The 24,358-nt window shown below is 37.9% G+C and overlaps 1 protein-coding gene across 2 annotated transcripts in view; it reads right to left on the reverse strand.

Moving 5' to 3' along the window:
- Runx1t1 (RUNX1 partner transcriptional co-repressor 1) overlaps positions 1-24,358 on the reverse strand; it is a 140,770-nt gene that overhangs the window by 57,190 nt on the left and 59,222 nt on the right. For both annotated transcript variants that reach the window (XM_090339053.1, XM_090339054.1), the window contains 2 exons: positions 7,768-7,905; positions 5,032-5,273 (listed from right to left, as the gene is read on the reverse strand). In XM_090339053.1, the coding sequence (XP_090195179.1) occupies positions 5,032-5,273; positions 7,768-7,905 (380 nt within the window). The remainder of the gene's footprint in view (positions 1-5,031; positions 5,274-7,767; positions 7,906-24,358) is intronic.

A 24,358-nucleotide genomic window follows, 5' to 3' on the forward strand; every position in this document is an offset into this window, starting at 1 on the left:
TGAGAAAAAAAGGACACTACATATGGCCCTTAGAGAACAATGCACATGGACATTGGCAGACTTGGTCAGAAAACTTTCTTCAATTATGAACAACCTTCTAAAGTTAAATGATGAAAAATAAACACATTTGGATGCATTTACGTGTATGGAAGGGCAAAAGCAAGTGTCAAGACTTTCTCCATTCATCCCATATTATGTCACTGTAAAAACATTCTCCTCTGACTTATATTTTTCCTTTTGCTATGAAGTGTCTTTTTGCTCAGGAGAAATAGCCAACCTGGATAGCAGGCTATGATCATGAAGCGAAAGAGAAAGGTTTCAACTTCCTCTAAATCACTGCTCCAAATAGGGTGAAAAATCTCCCTTGTTCTCAAAGATCCCCTATTCCACAAGCAAGGCCTCCTGCTTTACCCAAAAGAGACTGAGAAAAATAAGCCACATTCACTTCTTTTTTTTTTTTTTGCCAGTCCTGGGCTTGAGCTCAGGGCCTGAGCACTGTCCTTGGACTTTCTCAAGGCTCTACCACTTGAGCCTCAGCACCACTTTTGGTTTTTTCCTACATGTGGTACCGAGGAATCGAACCCGGGTCTTCATGCATGCTAGGCAAGCACTTTAACCACTAGGCCAAATTCCCGACCACATTCACTTCTTAATGACTCCTACCAATAAACAAGTCTCATTCTGGATTAATATCGATTAGACAGTGTTCTGCACAAGCTGTGAAAAATTTCATCATATTTTGACTCAATTTCTTTAGCCACTAGGGTGAAGCCTTAATATAATGTCACCTTGAACCTCTTCAGTCCTTTCACTAACTTCACGACTGACAAAATTTAGGTATTTGTGACTGAGCATCATTTTAAAAATAGTGTTATATCCATTTTTTTTGTTCCATTTTATTTCTTTTCATGAGAAAGTGCGGGGCACTAAGTTTAAAGATTTTCCTTTGCCCAAACTTTCCCAGATGCAACTGTGGATAAATATGAGCTTTCTATCTGTAAAAACACAGGTCAAGGAGCCAATTCCTTCACACACAAATTTTGTTTCTATGCCTCAATGTAAATGATAGTACTTCAAAAAAAAGTAGTTATTGTAAAAGTAATGTACAGAGGGGTTAAAGTTACATAAGTCAGGTAGTGATACATTTCTTTACACATTGTCAACCCTTCCCTTGCTCTCTTCCATTCTCCCTCCCGCACTTCCACAAGTTGAATTGTTCACAGTGAATACCACTGCTGCATTTTTCACTGTCCCTCCATTTATGTGCCTCCCCTTACTCTCCCAAAGACAGATAAACAAATAGAAAACAAAAACATCCAATATATCAGATAACAAAGTGAGATACTGTAACAATTGTATTTGGTTATTTGAAATTGGATAGGGAAGGGGGAAAACAAGATGAGGGGTGGGGGTGAGGGAAATGGGGACCAAGACATGAGAAAGGGTATCAATGTATGTGAATTAATGCACCTTCTATCTGGAGAATATAATGTAACCCTTCTATTAATTACGATAAAAATATATGAAAAAAGAAAACAAAAACATCATAAACAAAAGATTTTTTTCTTCTTTCCATTTCTTGGAGTACATTTCGATAAATAGTATTTATCAGATCCAAATAGGCATTGTGCCTTTCTAGGACAGTACATTTTGACATCTGCATGACAGCATGATATGTTTTAATACAACTTGGCACACCCGTGTTACCACCAGTTGGGGGACCTCATATATTTTACTCAACATCTCTATACCTCAGTTTCTCCCATGTGTAAAGTGTGTATGTAAAAATCACTTTTACAAAGAATAGACTCAAGAATTAGCCAAATACTTAAAAAAATGTTCCATACTTATCCATTTTTTCACAAATATTCACAGCCTATCATATATAAGACATCATTAATTAAGTAATGACTTCCTCTAAGTTAATGTTTTTAGTTAAACAAATGCTTCAAAAAGTATTTTATTGAAGCCAGGCCCATTGATTCATACTTGTAATCCCAGAACTCAAGAGAGTAAGGTAGGGGGATCACAAGTTCAAGGCTAGCTTGCAAAAGAAAAGGACTATTTCATTCAACTGTACTAAAATGTACCCAACAAGTACTCAATATGTACTAAAATCTACCCAACTTAATTCATAGTACCACTTTTTTATAGTCTTACTATTTTATAGCACCACTTTCAATAAAGAACATACAAATTTATTCTTCAACTTTAAAAAAGTTAATTTTACGGGCCGGGAGTTTGGCCTAGTAGTAGAGTGCTTGCCTAGCATGCACGAAGACCCGGGTTCGATTCCTTGGTGCCACATACTTAGAAAAAGCCGTAAGTGGTACTGAGGCACAAGTGGTAGAGCTCTAGCCTTGAGAAAAATCCAAGGACAGTGCTCAGGCCCTAAGCTTAAGACCAGGACTGGCAAAAAAAAAAAAAAAAGAAGAAGTTAATTTTACTTGTAACTTCACCATGTACTTGATCTAGTTATTGTTGTTCTTTAACTTATTCACATGTTAAAAGTCTTATTGTACAAAACTCAAGATTCCATTAAAAGGAAAAGATAAGTACCAAAAGTGATGCACAACTATTATCTCAGCTATTTATTAGGCTGAGATCTGAGAATTGCAGTTTGAAGCCAAGCAGAGCAGGAAAGTCCATGAGACACTTATCTCCAACTAACCACCAAAATGTTTGAAGCGGAACTGTGTCTTAAGTACTAGAGTGACTAGCCTTGAGCCAAAAAGCACTGAGACAGTGCCCAGGCCAGAGTTTAAGGCTTACAATTGACAAAAAATAAAAAAATCTGTCACATGAAGGAGATAGTGGTGGGAAGTGCATCTTCTGGTACTGCTTTGCCTCAGATGAGTCCATGTAAGGAAACCTCAGCCCATCATCCAAATCTCAGCTCCATCAGAAACCTGGATGAAAGGACTGAATGGATGACTCATCATTCCTCTGTGACTCAGCTGCAGAAGGGAAAATAGCCTTCCTAAGCACTCGAGAATTCTCCACTTAGGTAGAAAAAAAAATCACAATAAATGGAATAGTCACTTAGAGAAAAAGAAAAGAGTATAATGTTCTTATCACACTCTGTTGCAATAATAACGCACAGAATGAATGCACCAAAATATGCCAAAACCAATCATTGTTTTCAAGTCAATGACTTACAATTTGGTTTCCAAAACATTAGTTGTTACCAAGCATTAGATTGAAGAGTGGTGAGGAGTTCTAATCCTATAGGTAGAGTTTCAATGTGAGGTAACAAGAAAGCTTTGAGGATGGAGAGTGGTGACACCTTTTCAGTACAAGTGTCATTGAATGTCTGTGAATGATACAGTTTAAGAGGATGAAGATGGATGGGGAAAGACAAGTCAACAGAAAAGGTGCCCTAACCACATTATAATATATGCACATGTGAATTACCATGTAGAATTAATATACAATAAAAGATGGAAAAATAAGTTGGGCCCAGTGGTTCATACCTATAATCCTAGCTACTCCGGAGGCTGAGATGTGAGGATCACGGTTCAAAGCTAGCCCAGGCTAGCTTGAGACTCTTATCTACAACAAATCACTAGAAAAGGGGAAATGGGGCTGTGGCTCCAGGGGTAGGGTGGTTGCTTTGAGCTGAAGAGCTCAGGGACAATGCCCAGGCCCAGAGTTCAAGCCCCATGACACACACACAAAAAAAAGAATAAGAAATGGAAAAATAAAATGAATCACCAGAAAGTTAAATGCTATGATGGACAAAGGTCAGTGAAAGTAGAAAGTGGTAGGAAGGTAAAAAATACTTTGCACACATGTGTGAAAATGGAACAATGAAATCTGCTGAAATTATTTTAAGAGGGAAAGAAGAGGAATGAAGGAGAGAGAGATGAAGTAAAGGACTCTTATTGAACAACTTGGCACACACCTATTAAAATTCACAATGAAATCTTTCTAGCACTGCTAACTTGTGGTAAAAAAAATCTTTAAAGAACTGAAAATAAAAGCAAGAATGATTTCTCTCATTCATTGAGGTTCAAAGCATGGTTAAAATGGTAAATTTTAAATGTGTGAATTTATGAATTCTTCAGTTAAAGTCTGTTGACAGTAGAAATCCTTCAAAACTTCTTTAAAGTGAGTACCCAGTTAGATTTTAGTGAGTCAGCAACCTAACCCAACCCTGTTATTGTTGAAAACATTAACCATAGAGAGTAAATTAACTGAAACACAAATATACAAATGTACATACATACATATATGTGTACAAAGATTTGGCCATATATAGTATGAAGCTAATTGAAAGGACCTCCAGGATATTAAAACAAAAGCCATATAAGGAATGATTGTTGTCCTTAATGTACTATGTTATCTCTCATCTCCTTTGCTGTCCCTTGGGTATCTCATATTGTTACAGTATCTAACTTTGTTATCTGATATATTGAATATATTTGTATTTGGTTATTTGAAATTTGATAGGGAAGGGGGGAAAACCAAGACGGGGGGTGGGTGGTGGGTGGTGGGGAGGGTAATGGGTACCAAGACATGTGAAAGGGTATCAATGTATGTGAATTAATGCACCTTCTATCTGGCAAATATCATGTAACCCTTTTATTAATTACAATAAAAAATATAAAAAAAAAGATTTGGCCATGTATATGCACAATACAAAAATGTATATAATGTATATGTATATATGTGTACATAACTGTACACAAATACACATGTGTGCATACATGTGTATGTCCATGACATGAAAATATTTATGGCCAAAATGACAATATAAGAAGCTATATTTTTTTATTAATCTAAGAGCAAAACAATGGTGGAGGTCAAAACACAAAGCAGACTTGTTGCTGTAGAATTAGTCAGAGTAGCACAATCTCTGTATATAGAAACTATTGCAGCAAAATTGCTGAGGCTAGAGTCTGTATTTTTTAATCCCACCCCAAACACACACAGCACACACACACACACACACACACACACACACACACACACACACACACACTTCCTTACTCTGGACAACAGGGTTGATTTCTACATCCATTTACTTACCACAAGTCCTAGTACGAGGGTGCGGACTCTTTCTCCAATCTCTGGTGAAATGTCATTCCCAAACTGCTGCAGGGTTGTAAGGAATCGCTTCAGTTTGCTGAGTTGCCTGGCACCACAGGCTGGGGGCAGCTGTTGATTAGCCAGAGAAGAGGAGGAGGAAGAGGAGGGCCCATTGCTAAAGCCATTGGGTGGTGAAGGGGCGCCATTCAAGGCTGTAGGGGAATGGCTGGTGCCATTAGTTACTGTCAAGGTACAAAAACCAAGAGAAAAACAAATACATAAACATAGAGAACATACACAAAAACATCACTTACTTTCTTTCACTTGAAATCCAGCAGCAGAGCAATGTAAAAAAAAAAAAAGAAGCTGAGACTTTGTGTCATGCTTGAACTTCATAGGACCATAAAACTTGGGTTCTCTGCCCCTAAACCTGGCTATACCACATGGTGAGGAAGAGCAAGATACACAGAAGCTAAGAGTAGTGGCCAGTGCTATAGCACAGGGGTAGCCCCACCTCCTGGGAACACACTATGCCAACTACCTGAAAGGTCTCAGACCTAAGATAAACAGCTCTGGATGTCTGCCTTTTGTTACAGACTTGCATCAATGTCACAGGCCTTCTCCCTAAACCGCTCCCCCTCCAGAGAGTGTACATTTGGTGGAGACTAAATTTATCACTGAACATTTTTAATCATGTTTTGTACACACAACTGACAGCTGTGTTTATACAAATAGTACTTTCAAGTTTTAACCTTATACCACCCAATTAGAAGGCTATTTTCTCCCTCTTGAATTCCTTAACCACTGAGGTAGAGAAGGCAAATTTTACATAAAAAGCCAAAATGAATTTGGTATTTTGCAAGAAGACATTTCAATTCAACCAGGATCATGGAGCTGGTCATAAATTGATTTCCGATGAAATTTATTAAACTTAGCTGGGTGTGGTGGCTCACGCCTGTAATCCTAGCTACTCAGGAGGCTGAAATCTGAGGATCAAGGTTCAAAGCCAGCCTGGGCACAGAGGACCTAAGACTCTTATCTCCAATTAACCTCTAGAAAATAGGAAGTGAGGCTTGGCTCCAGGAGTAGCGTAGTAGCCTTGAGCTGAGGGGCTCAGAGACAGCACCCAGGCCTTGTTTAAGCCCCATGACCCCCCCCCAAAATATATATATATATTAAATTTTACAGTAAGACCTAGGCTAGAAAACTTGGCCTATTTCTCATTAAAGGAAATAATGGTTTTATTATGTTTAGTGGATTATTTTTGACTAATCTATATCTTTTTATATTTTAGACTCTCTAGAATAGGTGGAATAAATTGTAATAATCTTGCTATGATTAAAATTTTATTTCAAAATAATAAAATGGTTCCCCTATCCCAAATGAATACCAATGAAGCTATCAAGAAATGATAGCAAGCCAGGCCACCACACAGGAGACATATGCCTATCATTGTGACTTTGGGTAGCAAGAAGCCAAATATTAAATGACAGGATTCCAGCTTGGCATGTCACAGTCTTCTGCTCCTTCCATATTGCAAAGGTCTTTTAAATGGCAGGACAACAGTGCATAAATGGCCTCAGCTGAGTACTTTACTGTTCCCTTATGGTCCTATGAATCTACTTTTGCCTGTTTAGTTCTTTTCATTTGGATCCCATAGCACAAGATCTATAGATACTGTTATCTACAATACATAACATTTATTCACTTCACTAATCCTTGATGACAATTTTAATCAGAACTGTAAGATTAAAATAAAGCGGCACCCATGGCTTCTACTTGAGTCCACAGCAAAGAGCAGGGCATTGCTCTTCTGTCACAGTAATCTGCCCTTCCCTTAGATGGCACAGAAAGCAATAGACTCCAGTGACTGATAGCATAGGACTGGAGCCGAATGGCAACAAAATACAGGTTTGATAAAAGACCGATGGGTTCACAGAAAAGGCTGTGTTACCAATTTCAGAAAGCTTATGAAACTGGTTCATAGAGCAATGGTCTCTTTAATTGAAGGAAATTAGGTGTTTGGACATTATTTTTAATCAACTGCAACAAGCAAAGTAATCTTGAAATAACTGTGGCAGACTTTCATGATCTAAGTCAAAGTGAACAAACTGAAGAGTTTTTCCATTATAATGAATCAAAAGTCTTAGAGGTAGCTGAACACAGATGGCTGACACCTGTAATCCTAGCTACGATGGTGATTCAAAGCTAACTATGGTAGAAAAGGCTGTAAGACACTGTCTCCAGTGAACAAGCAAAAGCCAGGCTCAAGAGGGAAAACATCAGCCATAACAAACAATCTCAATGAACATGAAGTCCTGGGTCCAATTCCTATTAGTGGCACACAAAAAAAAAAAAATAGAAGAAGAAGGAGGAGGAGAGGAGAAGGAGCAGGAAGAAGAAGAGGAAGAAGTTATAGAGGTAACAAGGAGAATTACAGACCAAATACACTATTCTTCATTCCTAAAATCAAAACAGGCCATAACTTTTAAAAAATGATACAAAGGCACACAAATATTGACTGTCTGACCAATAAGACACAAGATATGATATACTTTGTCCTTAAAACACACTCCCTGGATAGTCTAATGATTTTTGTTTTGCTTTATTGAGGAATAATACATTGATACTGGATCTTCTTTTCCTTTGAATTTTTATGTGGAAAAGAAAGAAAAAACATCAATCTTAATTGCAACTTCAATACCAAAAGAGGATATCCAGAAGTAGAACACTTACATGTGGTTGGCGTGAATGAGCTGGTTCGTGGAGCTCCTTGAGTGGTGGGGGGAGGTGGCATAGTTGGAGGAGTCAGCCTGGATTGCGTCTTCACATCCACAGGTGAGTCTGGCATTGTGGAGTGTTTCTCAGTACGATCTGGAGGATGCCACCAGGAAGAGGTTATGTCACTCCCTAAACACCCCTGCATTTCAAGTGAGGTTTATCTTTTTAAGAAGCAAGTGAACAGAAGAAATTCAACATCTTCTATCGATAAAAAAGGCTTATCTACGGCAGTTTAAAGCATGCTTGTGTCACCCCAAGCCCACTTGAGAAGGTGTAGCACAGATGGAAAGATCTCATTTGTAACTAGGCTATATTATATTCTATTGTTATTTCTGGCTGGGGCAGATGCTACCTTGGTAGTGTTATATGCAACAGCACAATTTCACTCAGAACAGAAGCCAATGTTAGCAAGAGGAAGAAAATAGACAAGGGAGAAGGATGATAATGAACCCCTCATGACAGTTCAGAAATAACAGAAGCCCAAGTCTGTTATGCAGGTGAGACACTGGCAGGAATCCGCAATGAATTTCTACAACACCTGCCATCCCATTCTCATGCTTACTTTTCTGGTCTATCATATTAGACAAGTTATGTTTCCTAGACATAGCTTTTCTTTTGACTATACCTATAATGCTTTAAAAATTAGCCCATTAATGTATAGATTTCACAATGAAGTTAATTCATTATTTACTTAGGGTATGTGGATTTATAATCCATTCTTCTAAAACCCTCAGAACAATAATAATAATAATTTTGGATAGAGTTAGAATGTAAAGACCCAAACTGAGGACTAATTATAACTAAAGACATTCATTTTTAAAGTATAACACATATAAGGAGAAATGAATTGATTATCCAATAATGAATATTTGTGATTCAGAATTGTTTTCCCCAAAGTATACATTTCCCTTCAAACTTCAAACTGATTTTTCAAAGTCTAATTTGCTTATCAAAGAAATAGATTTCTGGTGAAAATGAATTGAGTTTTTGTTTGATTTTTTTTAAACCTGCTGGTTGTCTACAAACACATGGACACAGACACAGACACAGACACAGATACAGATACAGATACACCCACCACACACACACACAGTATTTTGAAGCATTTCACACTTGAACTTTCAGAAAAGTAAAACATCAGACTAGGAAGAATAAGCCATTTAGGTATTTTCATAATCATAATGAGAAACTCTTAAAATTACTTATAAACCAATTACTTTTTAAAGATATGAAGTTGAATAAGGGAGTATAAGGAGAGACTAGTGGAAGGTAAGATGGGGAAGAATATTTAGGGGAAAATATGGTGTAAATTACATTATATGTATAAATGAAAAAGTGCTAATAAAGCTCGGAAACATTTGTAAGAAAGTTAAAGGTGGGGTTGGGGAGGGTGTTAAAAAGTATTACAGAGGACAGGTATATGCACAAAGTCAGTTCCATTAGGGTGTGAAAATACCACATGCAAAATCTTATTTTATCCAATTAATATGCTCCAATAGATATCAGTTATTAAAAATTACAGCTCAAATTACTAATATCACAATTCCAGGCCTATTTCACCTCCATTCAATTCCCCAAAACTTGATGGCAATAAAAGAGAACATCTAAAATTAATAATGCTGTTGAAACCCTACAAGGAAAATGTTAATAAGTGAATAGAAATGATCATCACATGGGTGCATTCTGCATGGGGATCTACACAACAATAGCAGGGTTTCTATTTCTTCATCTCTACTGCTGCCTGAGAAATCACTGAACCTCCTCCAGGTGGTAGAAAGGCATGTGCTGATGTCATGATAGCACACACACATGACTTTTCTAACTTTGTCTTATTGTTAAAAGCCTTGTTTTTATGCTGAGATCCCGGAATATTTTAAAACCAACCTCAGAAAGTCACTTATTCTAGAAACATATAGAAGTGAGACAGGATTAAAAAATGCTTCTTCAATCAATTCCTTGCCCATTCTACTCACCTCAACCAACCTCAGCAACAGAGAATAAATAGCTTTCCGCTTATGTTGCAGCTGAGGGAAGAGGTACAGCAGCAAATACAAGTCTCCCTAAATAAAGGCAAATATTTCTGTCATGCCAAGAAAGGAGGCAAAGAGGGAGACTTGCCAGAGTCGGCTGGGAGATAACAGTGGGAACTGCTGGTCCATCTGGCTTTCATTCTGCTAACACTCATGGGGAGCTGTGAGCAAAGGCAGTCCAGATACACAGACTCCAAGCACGTGGTTGCACAGACAGAGAAAGGAAGAGCAGAGGGGGAAGGAGGAGGGGAAGTCATGAAAAAAAAATAAGTAAAGTAATGGGAGGAAAAAGAAATGAGGAGAAAAGACGAAGCAGTGAGAAAAAAGAATGAAGACCTATCAAATGATTGCTTTACCAGTAACCAAAGCAGAGCCCTCATGGGCTCTCTGCCTTTATATAGTTTAGGAGAATTCCTAAACTTAAAGATATACCTTATAGGTATTCCTCTTTCTTTTTTAATAATTTGTATCATATTGTCCTGATTTTAGAACAAATTTAATATAGTCATAAATTTGATTCATAAAGTAGGCTCACATTTGCATTTAATCAGATATTTGCTGCTTAACCAGAACATCATCATCAATGTAAATAGGTGATATTTCTTAATCCTTACGGAGTTCATCAATATTTTAGAGGTAACCACTAATCAATGCAAAATCAAACTGTTATTTCAAACAGGAGTAGATATATTCTGGCCAGATATATGTGTATGTGTACAAATTTAGGATTCTGAACCAGTCAAATTTCTGTGATGGTGGTCTTTCAACTGTCTGATCAGATGGAGTTCCAACACAGAGGTCCTACAATGTGCAACATATGTATTCTGTGCTGCTCAGTGCAATCAATACAGGATGGAAATACATGGAAAAACAATAGGCCAGGCCTAATACACACACACACACACATACACACACACACACACACACACACACACACACACACACCCTCTGAAACACAGAGACTTAAGATAAATTCAGAAAATATGTCTCAAGTATGTTGAACTCCATTGCATTTGTTTTGGATTATTGAAAAAAAATTTCTGAAATATATATTCTTGAAACTTTTATAGCAAACAGCATAAGAGCTATGATTTAACCACAGAAGCATTTCACTCCATTTCAAATTAGAGGATATGGTAAAACCAATATTAAGTTATACTGTATCTTATACTTTTCTGGTACATAACTTCTATTTTTTAGTTGCTGGAGGGGAAATCTGACATTGAAAGAGTGACACAAAATGATTAGAAAAACGGAGGAAGGAGAGGAAAAAGGGGGAGAAGGGGAAAAGGATGTAGAAAGACAAGTGGGAATAGAAGGAAAATAAAAAAGAAAGGAAAGAAGGAAGGAAGGAGGGAAGGAAAGAAGGAAGGAGGGAAGGAAAGAAGGAAGGAAGGAAGGAAGGAAGGAAGGAAGGAAGGAAGGAAGAAAGGAAGGAAGGAAGGAAAAAGGGAAAGGGGAAGAAAGAAAGGGAAGGAGAAGGAGAGAAAAACAATCTCTTTAGTCAGCTAAGTAAGGTCAGTATGATCCAAAAGAGCCAACTTTACTTTTATCCTAATAATTCACATAACCTCTAAATTAGACTTATCTTCTCTATACAAAGTATATTTCTCGCATTTGATATCTAACTATAAAACCTATGCATACCAAAAATGGTAGAGCATGGAAGAGTGTGTACAATATATAAATATATTATTCAGTTTATTATGATAGTGTGTTTTCTATTTCTTAATTAAAACAAAAAATAAGGTGTAACCTACCTTGGTGCTTATTTTACTTTAAGTTAGCTCAAGTGTTGTTTTTTGTTTTAATGCCAGTCCTGGGCTTGTGCTCAGGGCCTGAGCACTCTCCTTGGACATTCTCAAGGTTAGAGCTCTACCAGTTGAGCCTCAGCACCACTTCCAGCTTTTTTTCTATGTATGTGGTACCAAGGAATCAAACCCAGGTCTTCGTGCATGCTAGGCAAGCACTCTACCACTAGGCCAAACTCCCGGGGCCTAGTGACAAAACTAAGTATACTACCTTGTCCTTGCTAAAGTTCCATTTGGGTGGGAGTCATATATTATTCTATTAGAGTTTGCTTTGTGTATTATAATAGAATTCTCAGAGGTGTTACCAATTATGAGAAATGTATTGAAAATTAGTAATTAGTCCAGAGCTAGTCATATTAGAAGATGTGTAAAAGATTTACTAAAGAGAATTAGGTCAATGTGGATCCTAGAGACTATAAAAAGGAAAATAGGAAAAGAAGATAAAGCATGACACTGAGTATAGAATTTTGATTTCATCTCACTAGAAAAGATGGCAGAGTTCAGACATGGAAGTCATGTATCAAATCCAAAGTCTAGTTGTATGATGTGATAGATGATGGAGAAATAGCTAGACATACAGACAGATATGTACAAACATACATGCATGAATACATACACACATATGTAGATAAAGATATGTAGGTATGCATTATACATTCCAAACAGTGAAAATAGAAAGCAACTTGAAAGCAGTATTTTTTAAAAAATTCTTCCTTAGGAGGGTAGTCAATAAATATGTATAACCATGGCATTTAGGAGAATGGTTACATGGCTTTTAAACACCCACTTACTATATTATAACCAGTCCAGCTTAACTTTGTGACCGAAGACAAACACATAGCATCCCTAGCACATAAATCTATACAAAGAGAATGGAATTGTAGGCACAGAAGCCCTTCATCTTATGATGAGGATTACTTCCCAGTAAAACCATTCTAAATTGAAAATCGCATAAATAAAAAAATGCATTTAGCCAGGTGCAGTGGCTCAATCCTCTAATCCTAGCTATTCAGAAGGTGTAGATTGAGATTCTTAGTTTGAAGCCAGCCAGGCAATAAAAGTTTACAAGATCGCATTTGGACAAATGGGTAGTGCAGTGGCACATGCCTATCATCCCAGAAGTATGAGAAAGCACAAATAGAAAGATGGCAGACCAGGAGAATCCAGGCATAAAAGGAGATCTTAGAGCCGGACACTGGTGGCTCACACCTGTAATGCTGGCTACTCAGGAGGCTGAGATCTGATGGTCATGATTTGAAGCCAGCCTGGGCAGAAAGGTCTGTGAGACTCTTATCTTTAATAAACGACTCAGAAAAAGCAGGAAGTGGCCCTGTTGCTCAAGTGGAAGAGCGCTAGCCTTCAACACAAAGAGGCTCAGGGGCAGCGCACAAGTCCTAAGTTCAAGCCCCAGGATCAGCAAAACTTAAAATAAATTTAAAAGAAAAAGAGAGAGATACAATCTCAAAAACTGCCAACACATAAAGGGAGTAACGGAGTGGTTCAAGTGGCAGAGTACCTTCCTAGAAAATACTAGGCTCTGAAAGCCAATACATTGCCACTAAAAGAAAATGCATTCAATAACCTACCTACCAACCACCCCAGCTTAGCCACACAGCACACTATAGAATATCAATGGTTTACTCTCAAGATCATGGTGATGCGAACCCCTCTGACAAAATAGATACTGAGATATAGATAGTAATATCCCAAAACAGAGCTAATTTTAAATTTAAAATCTTAAGTCAGACATAATTGTGAGTCAGGGAATATCTGTAATTTGGGAAAATAATAAAGACAGAAAATTTAGTTGAACTCAACAAGTAACTACAATGTAGTTTGGAACAAACTCACCTCATGTCTTATCATGTCTATTTCTAGTACACATCACAGAGTTGGAAACACAGGAAGTATTCAGTTGATATTTTTTTTAAACCATGGACTTACTTTGCAGTCCAGACAGCCCTTTAAGTTGTGATGCTGCTGCCTCAGCCTCCTGAGTGCTGGAGTTACAGGCATAAGCCATAGTATGCAGTTCCAATTTGATATATTAAGTAAAGGTATACAAATATAATGTCATAAAACATGTCTATCGTAATTTTGAGGTTAGGCCTTTCAAGAAAGGTGACTGTTTTAACTTGATAAAAATCATCCAGATAGCTTTTATTTCCAACATCTGAAAAGAGTTCTAAACATAAACTTTCTGTTCTAAAACACACATAGCCACCAAAGACAAATCTAGAAAAAAAGATGTGTATTACTAAATTTGCCAGGTTTTAACGACCTCTTAGTTCACAAAACATTTACTAAGATACTTGAGTGTGTTGGAAATAAACAGCTGTTTGAAAGCCATTTATGCACATTTGATCTACAATCTTGTAAAGTTGTTTTCTTCACAACAGTGTCAGTGTGCTTGGAGATATACACACTCAAAACAAAGAGAAGGGTGTTTTTATGAACCAATAATCATACCATCTTCCATATTCCATAATTTTCTCAGTTGCTGTCTATAGACAGTAGGACCATGAGTTATCCTTATTTTTTTTCTTTTTCTCTGTTTTACAATGACAGTATCTCATTCTTGCAAACGAAAACACAAACTCTCACAGGATAAGTCAGGAAACATCAGGGTTAGACCCGATGCTAAATGTAGGGAATGTGTACCTCACTTCAACACTCACGAAGAAAGAGTCCTATAAATCTTCCCCTGGTACAAGAAAGAAACTGAAGTTTTAAAGCCAGAACTATTCTTGTCCTACTCGAGGTTCCTTATCATCTAAAGCTGGATGATCTAAAAGCATTCATGATCTAAAAAGTATAATACAGAGCACATCCAGTTGGTGGTAAATCTCAGGGCCAGGGACACACTAGAACTATACATTAGCACCGTAGCTACCAGTCATCTGACTATTTAAATTTTAATTGAAATTAAATAAAACTTAAAATATAGTTCTTCAATCACATGAGCCACCTTCAAGTGTTCAAATGTGCCACAGCTGTGACTGAGGGATATTATCTTAGAAAACTCACTTTGTCACTGCAAAAGAATAGGGCTACTTAAGAATATTGCACTGGGGTGGAAGGAGGGATGCTACCCTACAAATGAAGGTTTTGTGGTGGCTGAGGATCTACTAGGGATGATGCAGAGGATAGAGGAGAGTCAGCATCATCCATTGGCATTCAGACCTTTCAGATGATTTATATGTACACATTTTAATTCTATGTGTACAATATTGGGGAAAAAATAAGAGTTCTCAATCTGTAAGCTTAGATAAGAAAGCTCTTAGCTCTCAGAAAGGGAAATCCATAAGTCATTCTTCACTCAGGTTGTTAATAAGCATCAGGCACTCCGTGCTAAGGAAAATAAGGCGAACCCTCAGTTCTAGAATGGGGCAGTAGGAGATGTCAGAGATGGTCATGTGAAGCATGTCTGTATATAAGAAATGTGAACTGCAGCTCAGGAGGAAGCTAGGCAAAGTTATGGCTATAATAGGAAGAATAGCTTCAAAGAGTATGTGGTCACTTCTATTAGGGGCAGCAAAAGGACGTCTTCCTGCATTATTCTGCCACATTCATCCAGCTCTACATGGAACATCTATCTTTCTGAATATCAGCTTCATGAACACAGATATTTCTGTCTGATTTATGAAACTGTGCCTTAAAGAGCACATATAATACTAGGCATTTGAGGAAGATGGTTAAATGAATGAGGGAATGAATAAAAATGGTAAAGTTAGTATTTACCCACACAGCCAGTGACTTCTGAGTAGTTCAGTTACCTTAATGGGGACAGAGGCTGTAGACACTGATGGAAAGGTACATTATATCTAATCAGAAGTAGAAGTATTGGGAAGTAAAAAGAGTATTACACAAGGCAGGGAAGTGATCAGATCACCCAGCCATGCAGATAGCTATAAGAAGGGAGCAGAGGGGCCGGGAGTTTGGCCTAGTGGTACAGTGCTTGCCTAGCATGCACGAAGACCCGGGTTCGATTCCTTGGTACCACATACTTAGAAAAAGCCGGAAGTGGTGCTATGGCTCAAGTGGTAGAGCTCTAGCCTTGAGAAAGTCCAAGGACAGGGCTCAGGCCCAGAGGGGAAAATTCAGGTGATATTTTTAAGTAATTGGCAAATTCACACACCTTGGAAGCAAATAAAACAGACCATCCATCCACAGAAATCTCCAGATACATGGTGATATCAAAAACAAACCCAAGTCCAGAAGGAAGAATCATGTCAAAAAGGACTAAGATTAACTTAGTCAATGATATTCTGCTATGTATATGTAAAACACTACACTCGTGTCTCTTCCTTTCTCATACCCACCATCAAATCTACCTTCTTCATAGACTTCTCCCTTCCATTTCCCCACTTTCATGCAGGCCATCCCCACCATAAATGATCTTAGAAGCTGTTGTATTCATGACCTCTATCACCATGATGGAGTCTATTTATCATTGAGCACATGGAATAGTCTTGTTAAGAAAATAAAATATTTTTATTTGTTTTTTTTTTCTGGTCCTGAGGCTTGAACTCAGGGCCCCCACTCTGCCCTGAGCCTCTTTGTGCTCAAGCTGGGCACGCTACCACTTGAGCCAGAATGCCATTTCCAGCTCTTTTTTTTTTTTTTGGAGTAATTTACTGGAGATAAGACTCTGGGACTTTCCTGATGAGGCTGGCTTTGAACCATGATCCTCAGATCTCAGTCTACTAAGTAGCTAGGATTGCAAGTGTGAGCCATTGCACCTGGATAAGAAATTCATTTGTAAAGGCATTGATTTGTGAATATTCTAGCCAGTCTAGGAATTAGTGTTTCAAATGTTGTAATCCTGAGCCCTTAGGAGGCTGAGACCTGAAAGATTGTAGTTACAGGGTAGTCCAGGTAGAAAAATCCTTGAGGGTCTATTTCTAAATAACCAGCAAAATCCAGGAGGGAGGCATGGTTAAATTAGCAGAGTGCTAGTGATAAGCAAGAAAGCTAGGTAACCACAAGATCCTTGGTTCACGTCTGGCTTCCAATAGGGGGAAAAATTTCATCCAGGCATGGTAGTTCATGTCTGTATTCCTAGCTGTTTGAAAGCCTTGAGGCAGACTGGTCACTAGAATCTAAGAGTTCAAGTTAATCTGGGCAAAATAGGAGACTCTACTTGGAAAAATAATAAACTGAGATATTACTTAATGAAAGAATATGTGATGCTTGGATAATCACCAGTGTTCATCACAATCATCACAAAAAATTAATAAAGGGGTTGGGAGTTTGGCCTAGTGGTAGAGTGCTTGCCTAGCATGCACAAACCCCAGGTTCAATTCCTTGGTACCACATACATAGAAAAAAGCTGGAAGTGGTGCTGAGGCTCAAGTAGTAGAGCTCTAGCCCTGAGAAAGTCCAAGGTCAGTGCTCAGGCCCTGAACTGAAGCCCAGGACTGGCAAAAAGATTAATAAAAATATTTCATCCAGGCAAGTTAGTGCTCAGCTCATGTATAATTTTAGTACTTGAGAGGGGGGCTGGCCAAACGTGGCTACACAGAAAAGTGAAGAAAAAAGTAAGAAAAGAAGAGAACAAAGAAGGAAGGAAGGAAGTAAAGAAGTAAAAAAGGGAGGGAAGAGGACGGAGTAATGCTGGGCACTGGTGGCTCAAATTTATAAGCCTTTTACTCAGGAGACTAAGATCTGAACATCATTGTTCAAAGCCAACCCACACAGAAAAGTGTGAGAATCTTATCTCCAATTAACCAGCAAAAGGCTGGAAGCTGAGGTGGGGCTCTAGCTGTAGAACATCAGCTTGTAGGGGAATATTTTTAAGAATAAAGAAAAAAAGAAAAGAAAAGAAAAGAAAAATCTCTCCAACAATCTCAGACGAAGTAACCTCATTACAAGTCTATCTGAACATCCTATTGACAGCTATATTTAGAATTACCATCATAACTTTTGGGGGAATTTGTGCCTCTTGCCATATTTCAGCTTTAGGATAAACATTCTTTTCCTAATAGCTGACCAAGTCTCAAATGCTATAATCATCCTATGACTTCTTCTCCTCTACTACCCTCCTTTTTGGTCGAACTTTCCTAATACTACAGCCATTTCACATTACATTAAGGTATACTCTGAATTTATCCCTGACCTGGCCTGGAGTACTTTCTGAGCCTCTAAGCTGCTTTCCTTACTTCTGGTCCCTCTCTGCCCAAGTCTCCCCTTCATCATCTCCAGAGCAAAAGCTCCATATTAGCAGTCTGATAAAAATCTGACTCTGTTACTTGGTATATTATATATACGTTTATTTGAAATAGGAAAGGGAAAGGGGAAAACAAGATGAGGAAGGGGGTGAGGGGAGAGAAAGGGAGACAAAAACATGAGAAGGGATATCAAGGGTTGACATTATCCTGACAATAAAATACAATTTTAAAAAATTTGTAATTCCTACACAATTATAAAAGTTGGTAGGGTATAAGCCAGAAGTTTTTACGCTTTTCAACTCTAGCTTCAGTGTGTAATCTTGGACTTTCGCACATCACAGATTCTTAATTAGTTCATTGTATGAGACCATTTAAAAACACTGAACATTGTCTATTATATTCCTTTTCTGTCTATACTTTTGTCCTAATGTGGAATATACTCCCAAACAAAATACCAGTTGCATTTTTTATGAAATTGCAAAGATATCTTAACAGTTAATTTGAAATAAAATGAAAGTAACAGAAAAACTTTGAAAATGAAATATGAGAAGTTTAGCCTAACATTTATTAAAATACATGCAACTATTTGAAAAACATGCAAGGAGTACAGGATTCACCAATGAAATAGAACGAACGTTTAAAGTATGGAAAAAAATAAAGCTGAGGAACAGATACATTTGAGAATTTAATATATGATTAAGATGATATAATATATTAGTGGGGGATTTCAAGAGAAAAATGACTCAGGAACTTTTCCTGAAAATTACTAGACAATCATTGGAAAAATGTCTATGTTACACATAGTAATTTCTGCCTATTGCCCCCAAGTCTCATCTTCCATGGTCTTAGTGACCCATAGTCAAATATTAGATAGAAAATTCCTGAATGCTATTCTAAGCAGCATGATGAAATCTCTCACAGTCCTGCTCCATTCCAGTCTGCACTACCTGGCATGGAGATCATCCCTTTGTCTAGCAAATCCACACCACATATGCCACTTAGAGGCCATCTTGGTTATCAGATGGAATGCTGTGATACCAGTGCTTTTGTTCACTTGAAAGCATGACTAAATCACAACACACACATCCCTCACTAATTCATCTCATCGTGGAGGCTTTGTACTAGCTCACATGATTCTATAAAGGAAGATATGTACAATGGAAGCTGTTTTGAGAGAGGGAGAGATTATATTCACCTAACTTTATCATAATATGTTGGGATAATTGTTTTATCAGTTACTTTTGCTGATCATTAACTATACCTGATTTGTAAATTGAACTTCACCACAGGAATGTATATGCAAAGCAGAAAAACAAAAACAGAAATAAACAAAACAAATCATACATAAGGGTTGATTTCAGGTATCTCCTAGGAGTCTTGGAACATATTCCTCATGGGATCATTCAGAGCCTTATATTTACATATAAACAAAAATTGTAAATATAAATGTAAAATGAAATGAAAAGTGTTAAATATAGAATCTATATCTATTTAAACTTAGGATGAATACATACTATGATCTACAAAGGCAGAGCTGCAGTGTTACTAAAGTCAAGTAGAATAAAATGTGGCTCAAACAATAAGTGCAAGGAGCAGACTAGGAAAAAGTATGTCAGCAATGGATGGATGTCTTTGAGATAAAAGTGATAAAAATTAGCATGGTGCTGCATACCGATAGTCCTTGCATAGAAAGATGACAAGTTATCCTGGGCCACGTGGTGACTCTGAGACCAGCCCAGGAAATACAAGACTTGTACAGCTCCCTACCCCCCAAACAAACAACAACCCCCCCCCAAAAAAAAACCCCAGAAAACAATGGCAATAGAAGACGTAAATAAAAGGAAGACCTAGGGACTGCCAAGGATTTAACTCCAGGTATACTAAAGGACAGTAAGAATAAGATACCCAAGCAGCCCAAGTAGATTGTTGAATTTATTTTTGCTTACTTGTTTTTAGTAATCAGGGTTTGTCTGAAATTTAATTTTTGCTTTTGTTTTGCTCTTCATATGATCCTTTGTAATTGACATTATGCGATTAGTGATGGTTTTCTTTTTTTCATTCCTTGAAAATGTTTTTTTTTTATTTGTCTGTTTGTTTTCATTGTACTGGGGAGTTTGAACTCAAGGTTTTGTACTTACATTGAATCATGCACCCAACCCTGCTTTACACTGACTAATTTTAGGACTGCGTATCAGCTCCCACCTGCATATGTGCCTGCACTTTGACTTACCTTCTTTTAGGCTAACTAGTTTGTGGATAGCTAGGATCACAGTCTAATAATAACACAGCATCCAGCTTCCCTTCCATAGAGACAAAATCTCAGAGACTTTTCTGCTTCAATGGGCCTGGCACCAGAATCTGTCTAGTTCACAACACTGTGTTTAGTCATAGAGAAGGTTACTCAAATTTGACTGTCCAAATTCGTTTCAAACCATGACCCTGCCAAATTTTCAGCATTCCAAGTATCTGGGGATACTGGTTTTTGTTGTTGTTGTTTTGGTTTGGTTTGGTTTGGGTTTGGGTTTGGGTTTTGAGATAGGGATTAGATCAAGCTGGACTGATTGATTTACTATCCTCTTGACTCAGTTTTCCAAGTATTGAATTACAGGTATGTGCCATCATACCTGGTTTAAAATATATTTCAAAGCATTTAAGGAGTACAAAACAATAAATAGAACCCTTAGCAGGCATGCTCGTTCCCTTATGCAATTCTAGCACTTGGGAGGTAGAGGGAGAAGATTTGAGAGTTTAAGGTCAACATCAGGATATGCAAGACCCTATTACAAACAACAACAAAGGCTCTTTCATAAAACAGTCTGACTAAAAAATTGTGTTCCTCTACATGGGGTTCCCAAAGACAAGAACAGACAATCTATAAATTGTGTTAGAAAATTCCTTATGTACAATTATGTTCACACACCAGTGGGAACTAACTAAAGGCATGTATTTACATGGAGATTTTTCCTTAACTTAATGAGACCAAGAGATCAAGTCCATAAATTTTATGCAGTTGTTTCAATCCCATGTTCTTTTTTTTCCCTCAGAGAGCATACATGCCAGACAAATGTTCTGCCATTTAGCTATACCACTAGTACTATATTCATGATAACAGCCTCTCTTGAAGTTAATACTTTGCTGACACAATTTTTATGGAGGTCTATGACCTTACTGTAATTAATAAGGTAATTTACAGAAGATGCCCCAATTAATTAATTGCTAATAAAGACTCCCTGAAGACACAAGCTCAATTTCTATTTACCAAAGAAATACCTGCACATGCATAGTCAAGAGCATCTAAGAAAGTCTGTTTTCACCTCCATATTTCAAGGTTTACAAACCAAGCATCCTTTGTAATGTCTGGAAAATCAGTAAAGAACCTAGAACCATAAAATCCTAGCTGGCAGCCAGGTGTAGTGGCTTATGCCTATAATCCTAGCTACTCAGGAGGCTGACATCTGAGGGTTGTGGTTCAAAGCCAGCCTGGGCACGAAAGACCTCGAGACTCTTATCTCTAATTAACCACTAGGGGTAGGATAGCCTTGGGCTGAAGAGCTCAGGGACAACACCCAGGCCGGGGTAAGGTGGTAGTCTTGAGCTGAAGAACTCAGGCACAGTGTCCAGGCCCAGAGTTCAAGCCCCGTAACCGACAAAATAATAATAATAATAACAATAATAATAATAATATTTAAAAATCCTAGCTGGCTTCAGTTTGAAAGACACAACTTTACAATTTACATGCCACACCTGAAGTTCCAGATGCATGTCTGATGTGTACACAAATAAATTCCATGTAAACAAGCTTTTAATATAGTGCCCTCCATATTTATCCTTTAAACATGGGTAAACATATTTCTCATTTAAGATGACAGGCTAAATTCCAATCCACTTACTAGGAATCATTTATATTTCATATAGCACTAGAGATATCTTCTATGAGTATATGAAGAATTAAAATCAAACCAAACATTGATGGACAACTATAAAAGGCCATGCATGAACAAATGAAAAATGGTGCACGCTAGAAATCTATAAGGCCACATCAAAGAATACTACCTGTCAGATCAATTAATAACAAAAGTACTAAATATGCAAACTCAAAGGATGTTATTCCCCATCAGAGTTTCGTCATGCTAGTATTAACTTGTCTTGATTCTTATCAGGACATAGCTATAACTGTACCTGTGATAATCTTACCTCTGCTTCCTAAAGAGGATAAGAAGAGTTTGGAGCCATGTTCCACACTACCACAGAAATCCACAGTGATCGCGAATGTCCATGGCCCTTGAGTGCCTTCCTTTCAATTCTGGCTTTTATTCCTCTCAACTCTAAGACATCCAGAAATCTTATATAACCCCTGTTAGCAAAAGATGTTAAAATGGTGAAACTACCCTAAACCCAAAGTCTTGAGCTTATCTTTCCCAAATGTCTACTTCTGTTTTGGGGACTACAGTTTAAACTCAGTCATGTAAAAATGGTGACTAACCATGGAAATACACCACACACAAATGTGTATGTGCATGCACACGCATACACACACACACACACACACACACATACACACACACACACACTTTTCCTCATAAAATATAGTGATTTTCAACCAGGACAGGAAACTGCATTCATAGATGAAAATCTCCTTTAAAAAATGGACATAAACTCTCTGGACACTGAACTTCCTTGCCCTTAGCAGTGACTAACAATACTGGGGGGGTGGGGGGTGGAAGCAGAGACAGACTGACAGGCATGCACTTTTGTCATGATCCTGCCCTCTTCCCTACTGCTAGTATGCGTTTAGTGTACAGTCATAGCTGTGTCTCCCATTAATATTCTTTTTAACACACACACATACACACACACACACACACACACACACACACACACACACACACACACACACACACACACAAGGGTTTTCTGCCTTCACTTAAAGGATCTCTACTATACAGGTCTCTATGGGGTTTTCAAGAAATAAGGACCAATGGAAAAGGTAAACTCCAACAAAAAACAGTTCCAGGGGCCTGGAATTTGGCCTAGTGGTTAAAGTGCTTGCCTAGCATGCACAAAGACCCGGGTTCAATTCCTTGGTACCACATATATAGAAAAGGCCGGAAGTGGTGCTGAGGCTCAAGTGGTAGAGCTCTAGCCTTAAGAAAGTCCAAGGACAGTGCTCAGGCCCTGAGCTCAAGCCCAGGACTGGCAAAAAAAACAGTTCCTGGTCACTTCCTACTCATTAATGTAATCAAATACTTGTTGGATAGCTATTTAAGTGGACCATAAATACTAGAAAAAATGTTATTTCTTACTCGTAAATGGTCAGCTAAGTTCTACTTTATATCATTCCATATCAGCTAACTCAATCAGCACTACCACCCCTGTGCTTCTATCACAATATTTATAAAGTAATATAAAAACCATTTATCTCCTTTTATGGGGACTTTAGGGTCCTCCTCAGGCCAGGATGGCTTTATACCCCAGTCTAGCCTAGTACAGTATCTATACAGAAGTACTAAAGTGTATCTGTGGTAACAAATAAGAAAGGCAGTGTTTCTTTTATTTGTTTTGTGTTTTTTTCAAGACAGTCTCACTGTATCTAACCTTGCATACTAAATCCCTGCCTCAGCATCCCTAATGCTGGAATTACAAGGGCTCACAACCACATCAAGTTTAGGACTCTTACTTTCAACAGAGAAATAATTGTGTGAGATGACTGTAAATCCAATAACTAGAAACATAATAGAAAGATTAACAGCCATGAATCCACCCTAAGGTCAAAGTTAAATGTAATATGTAGTTAAATGAAGAGGAATCCCTCAAAAGGTCAGAACAAATGAAGGATGTTTTCCAAGATTAAATGAACCCTGATCTGTCCATCTTGGTACAACCCCAGACAATAAGAGGCTAGAAAATCGTAATAAAAATGACTTTGCATTTATCTAGAAGGCACTTATCTCCATTCTTCAGGAAAATTCTGACACCCTTGTTTTCAGATAATCGCAATCCCTACTGAACAGACCAAACTGAGGCCATTAGGTAAAATTCCATGCAAACCCTACTGGAGAAAACTCCTGTGTATCTGCATTTATACTTCCAGAGCTAGCAGTAGTATCTTCTGCTTTCTAGCAGCTTCACTAGTTGTTCCATTTTCTGCTTTATCATCATGGAGTCCAACTCTTCCTCCAAAGTCCTCAACTAGCTGGAATCTTGTCACAAAAACAAGAAAAACTCTGCTTTGCAACAATGTTGCAACCTCTATTCTTCCAACAGGAAGCACAATAGTAGACCTCTCAGCTTCTTTCACCAAAAAAAGAGAGAAGTTACTGTGACTACCTTCCCTTCTGACCCAAATCCTTCAAACAACTCACTGTCTCACTGGTTTCCCAACATCACCTTACTTCTCCACATCTTCTCTGTTCTTATCCTGATAGTTCCCCATGTCTTAATCATAGACTTGTCTTTCTTTATAACCCACATTTCTCCCGAACCAATCAGCCACCGCAAAGGTTTTAGCAGTCACTGATGACTTGAAACCAAGATT

This window comes from Megascapheus bottae, chromosome 9, assembly GCF_031878675.1.
Source record: "Megascapheus bottae isolate mThoBot1 chromosome 9, mThoBot2.hap1, whole genome shotgun sequence".
NCBI lineage: Eukaryota > Metazoa > Chordata > Mammalia > Rodentia > Geomyidae > Megascapheus > Megascapheus bottae.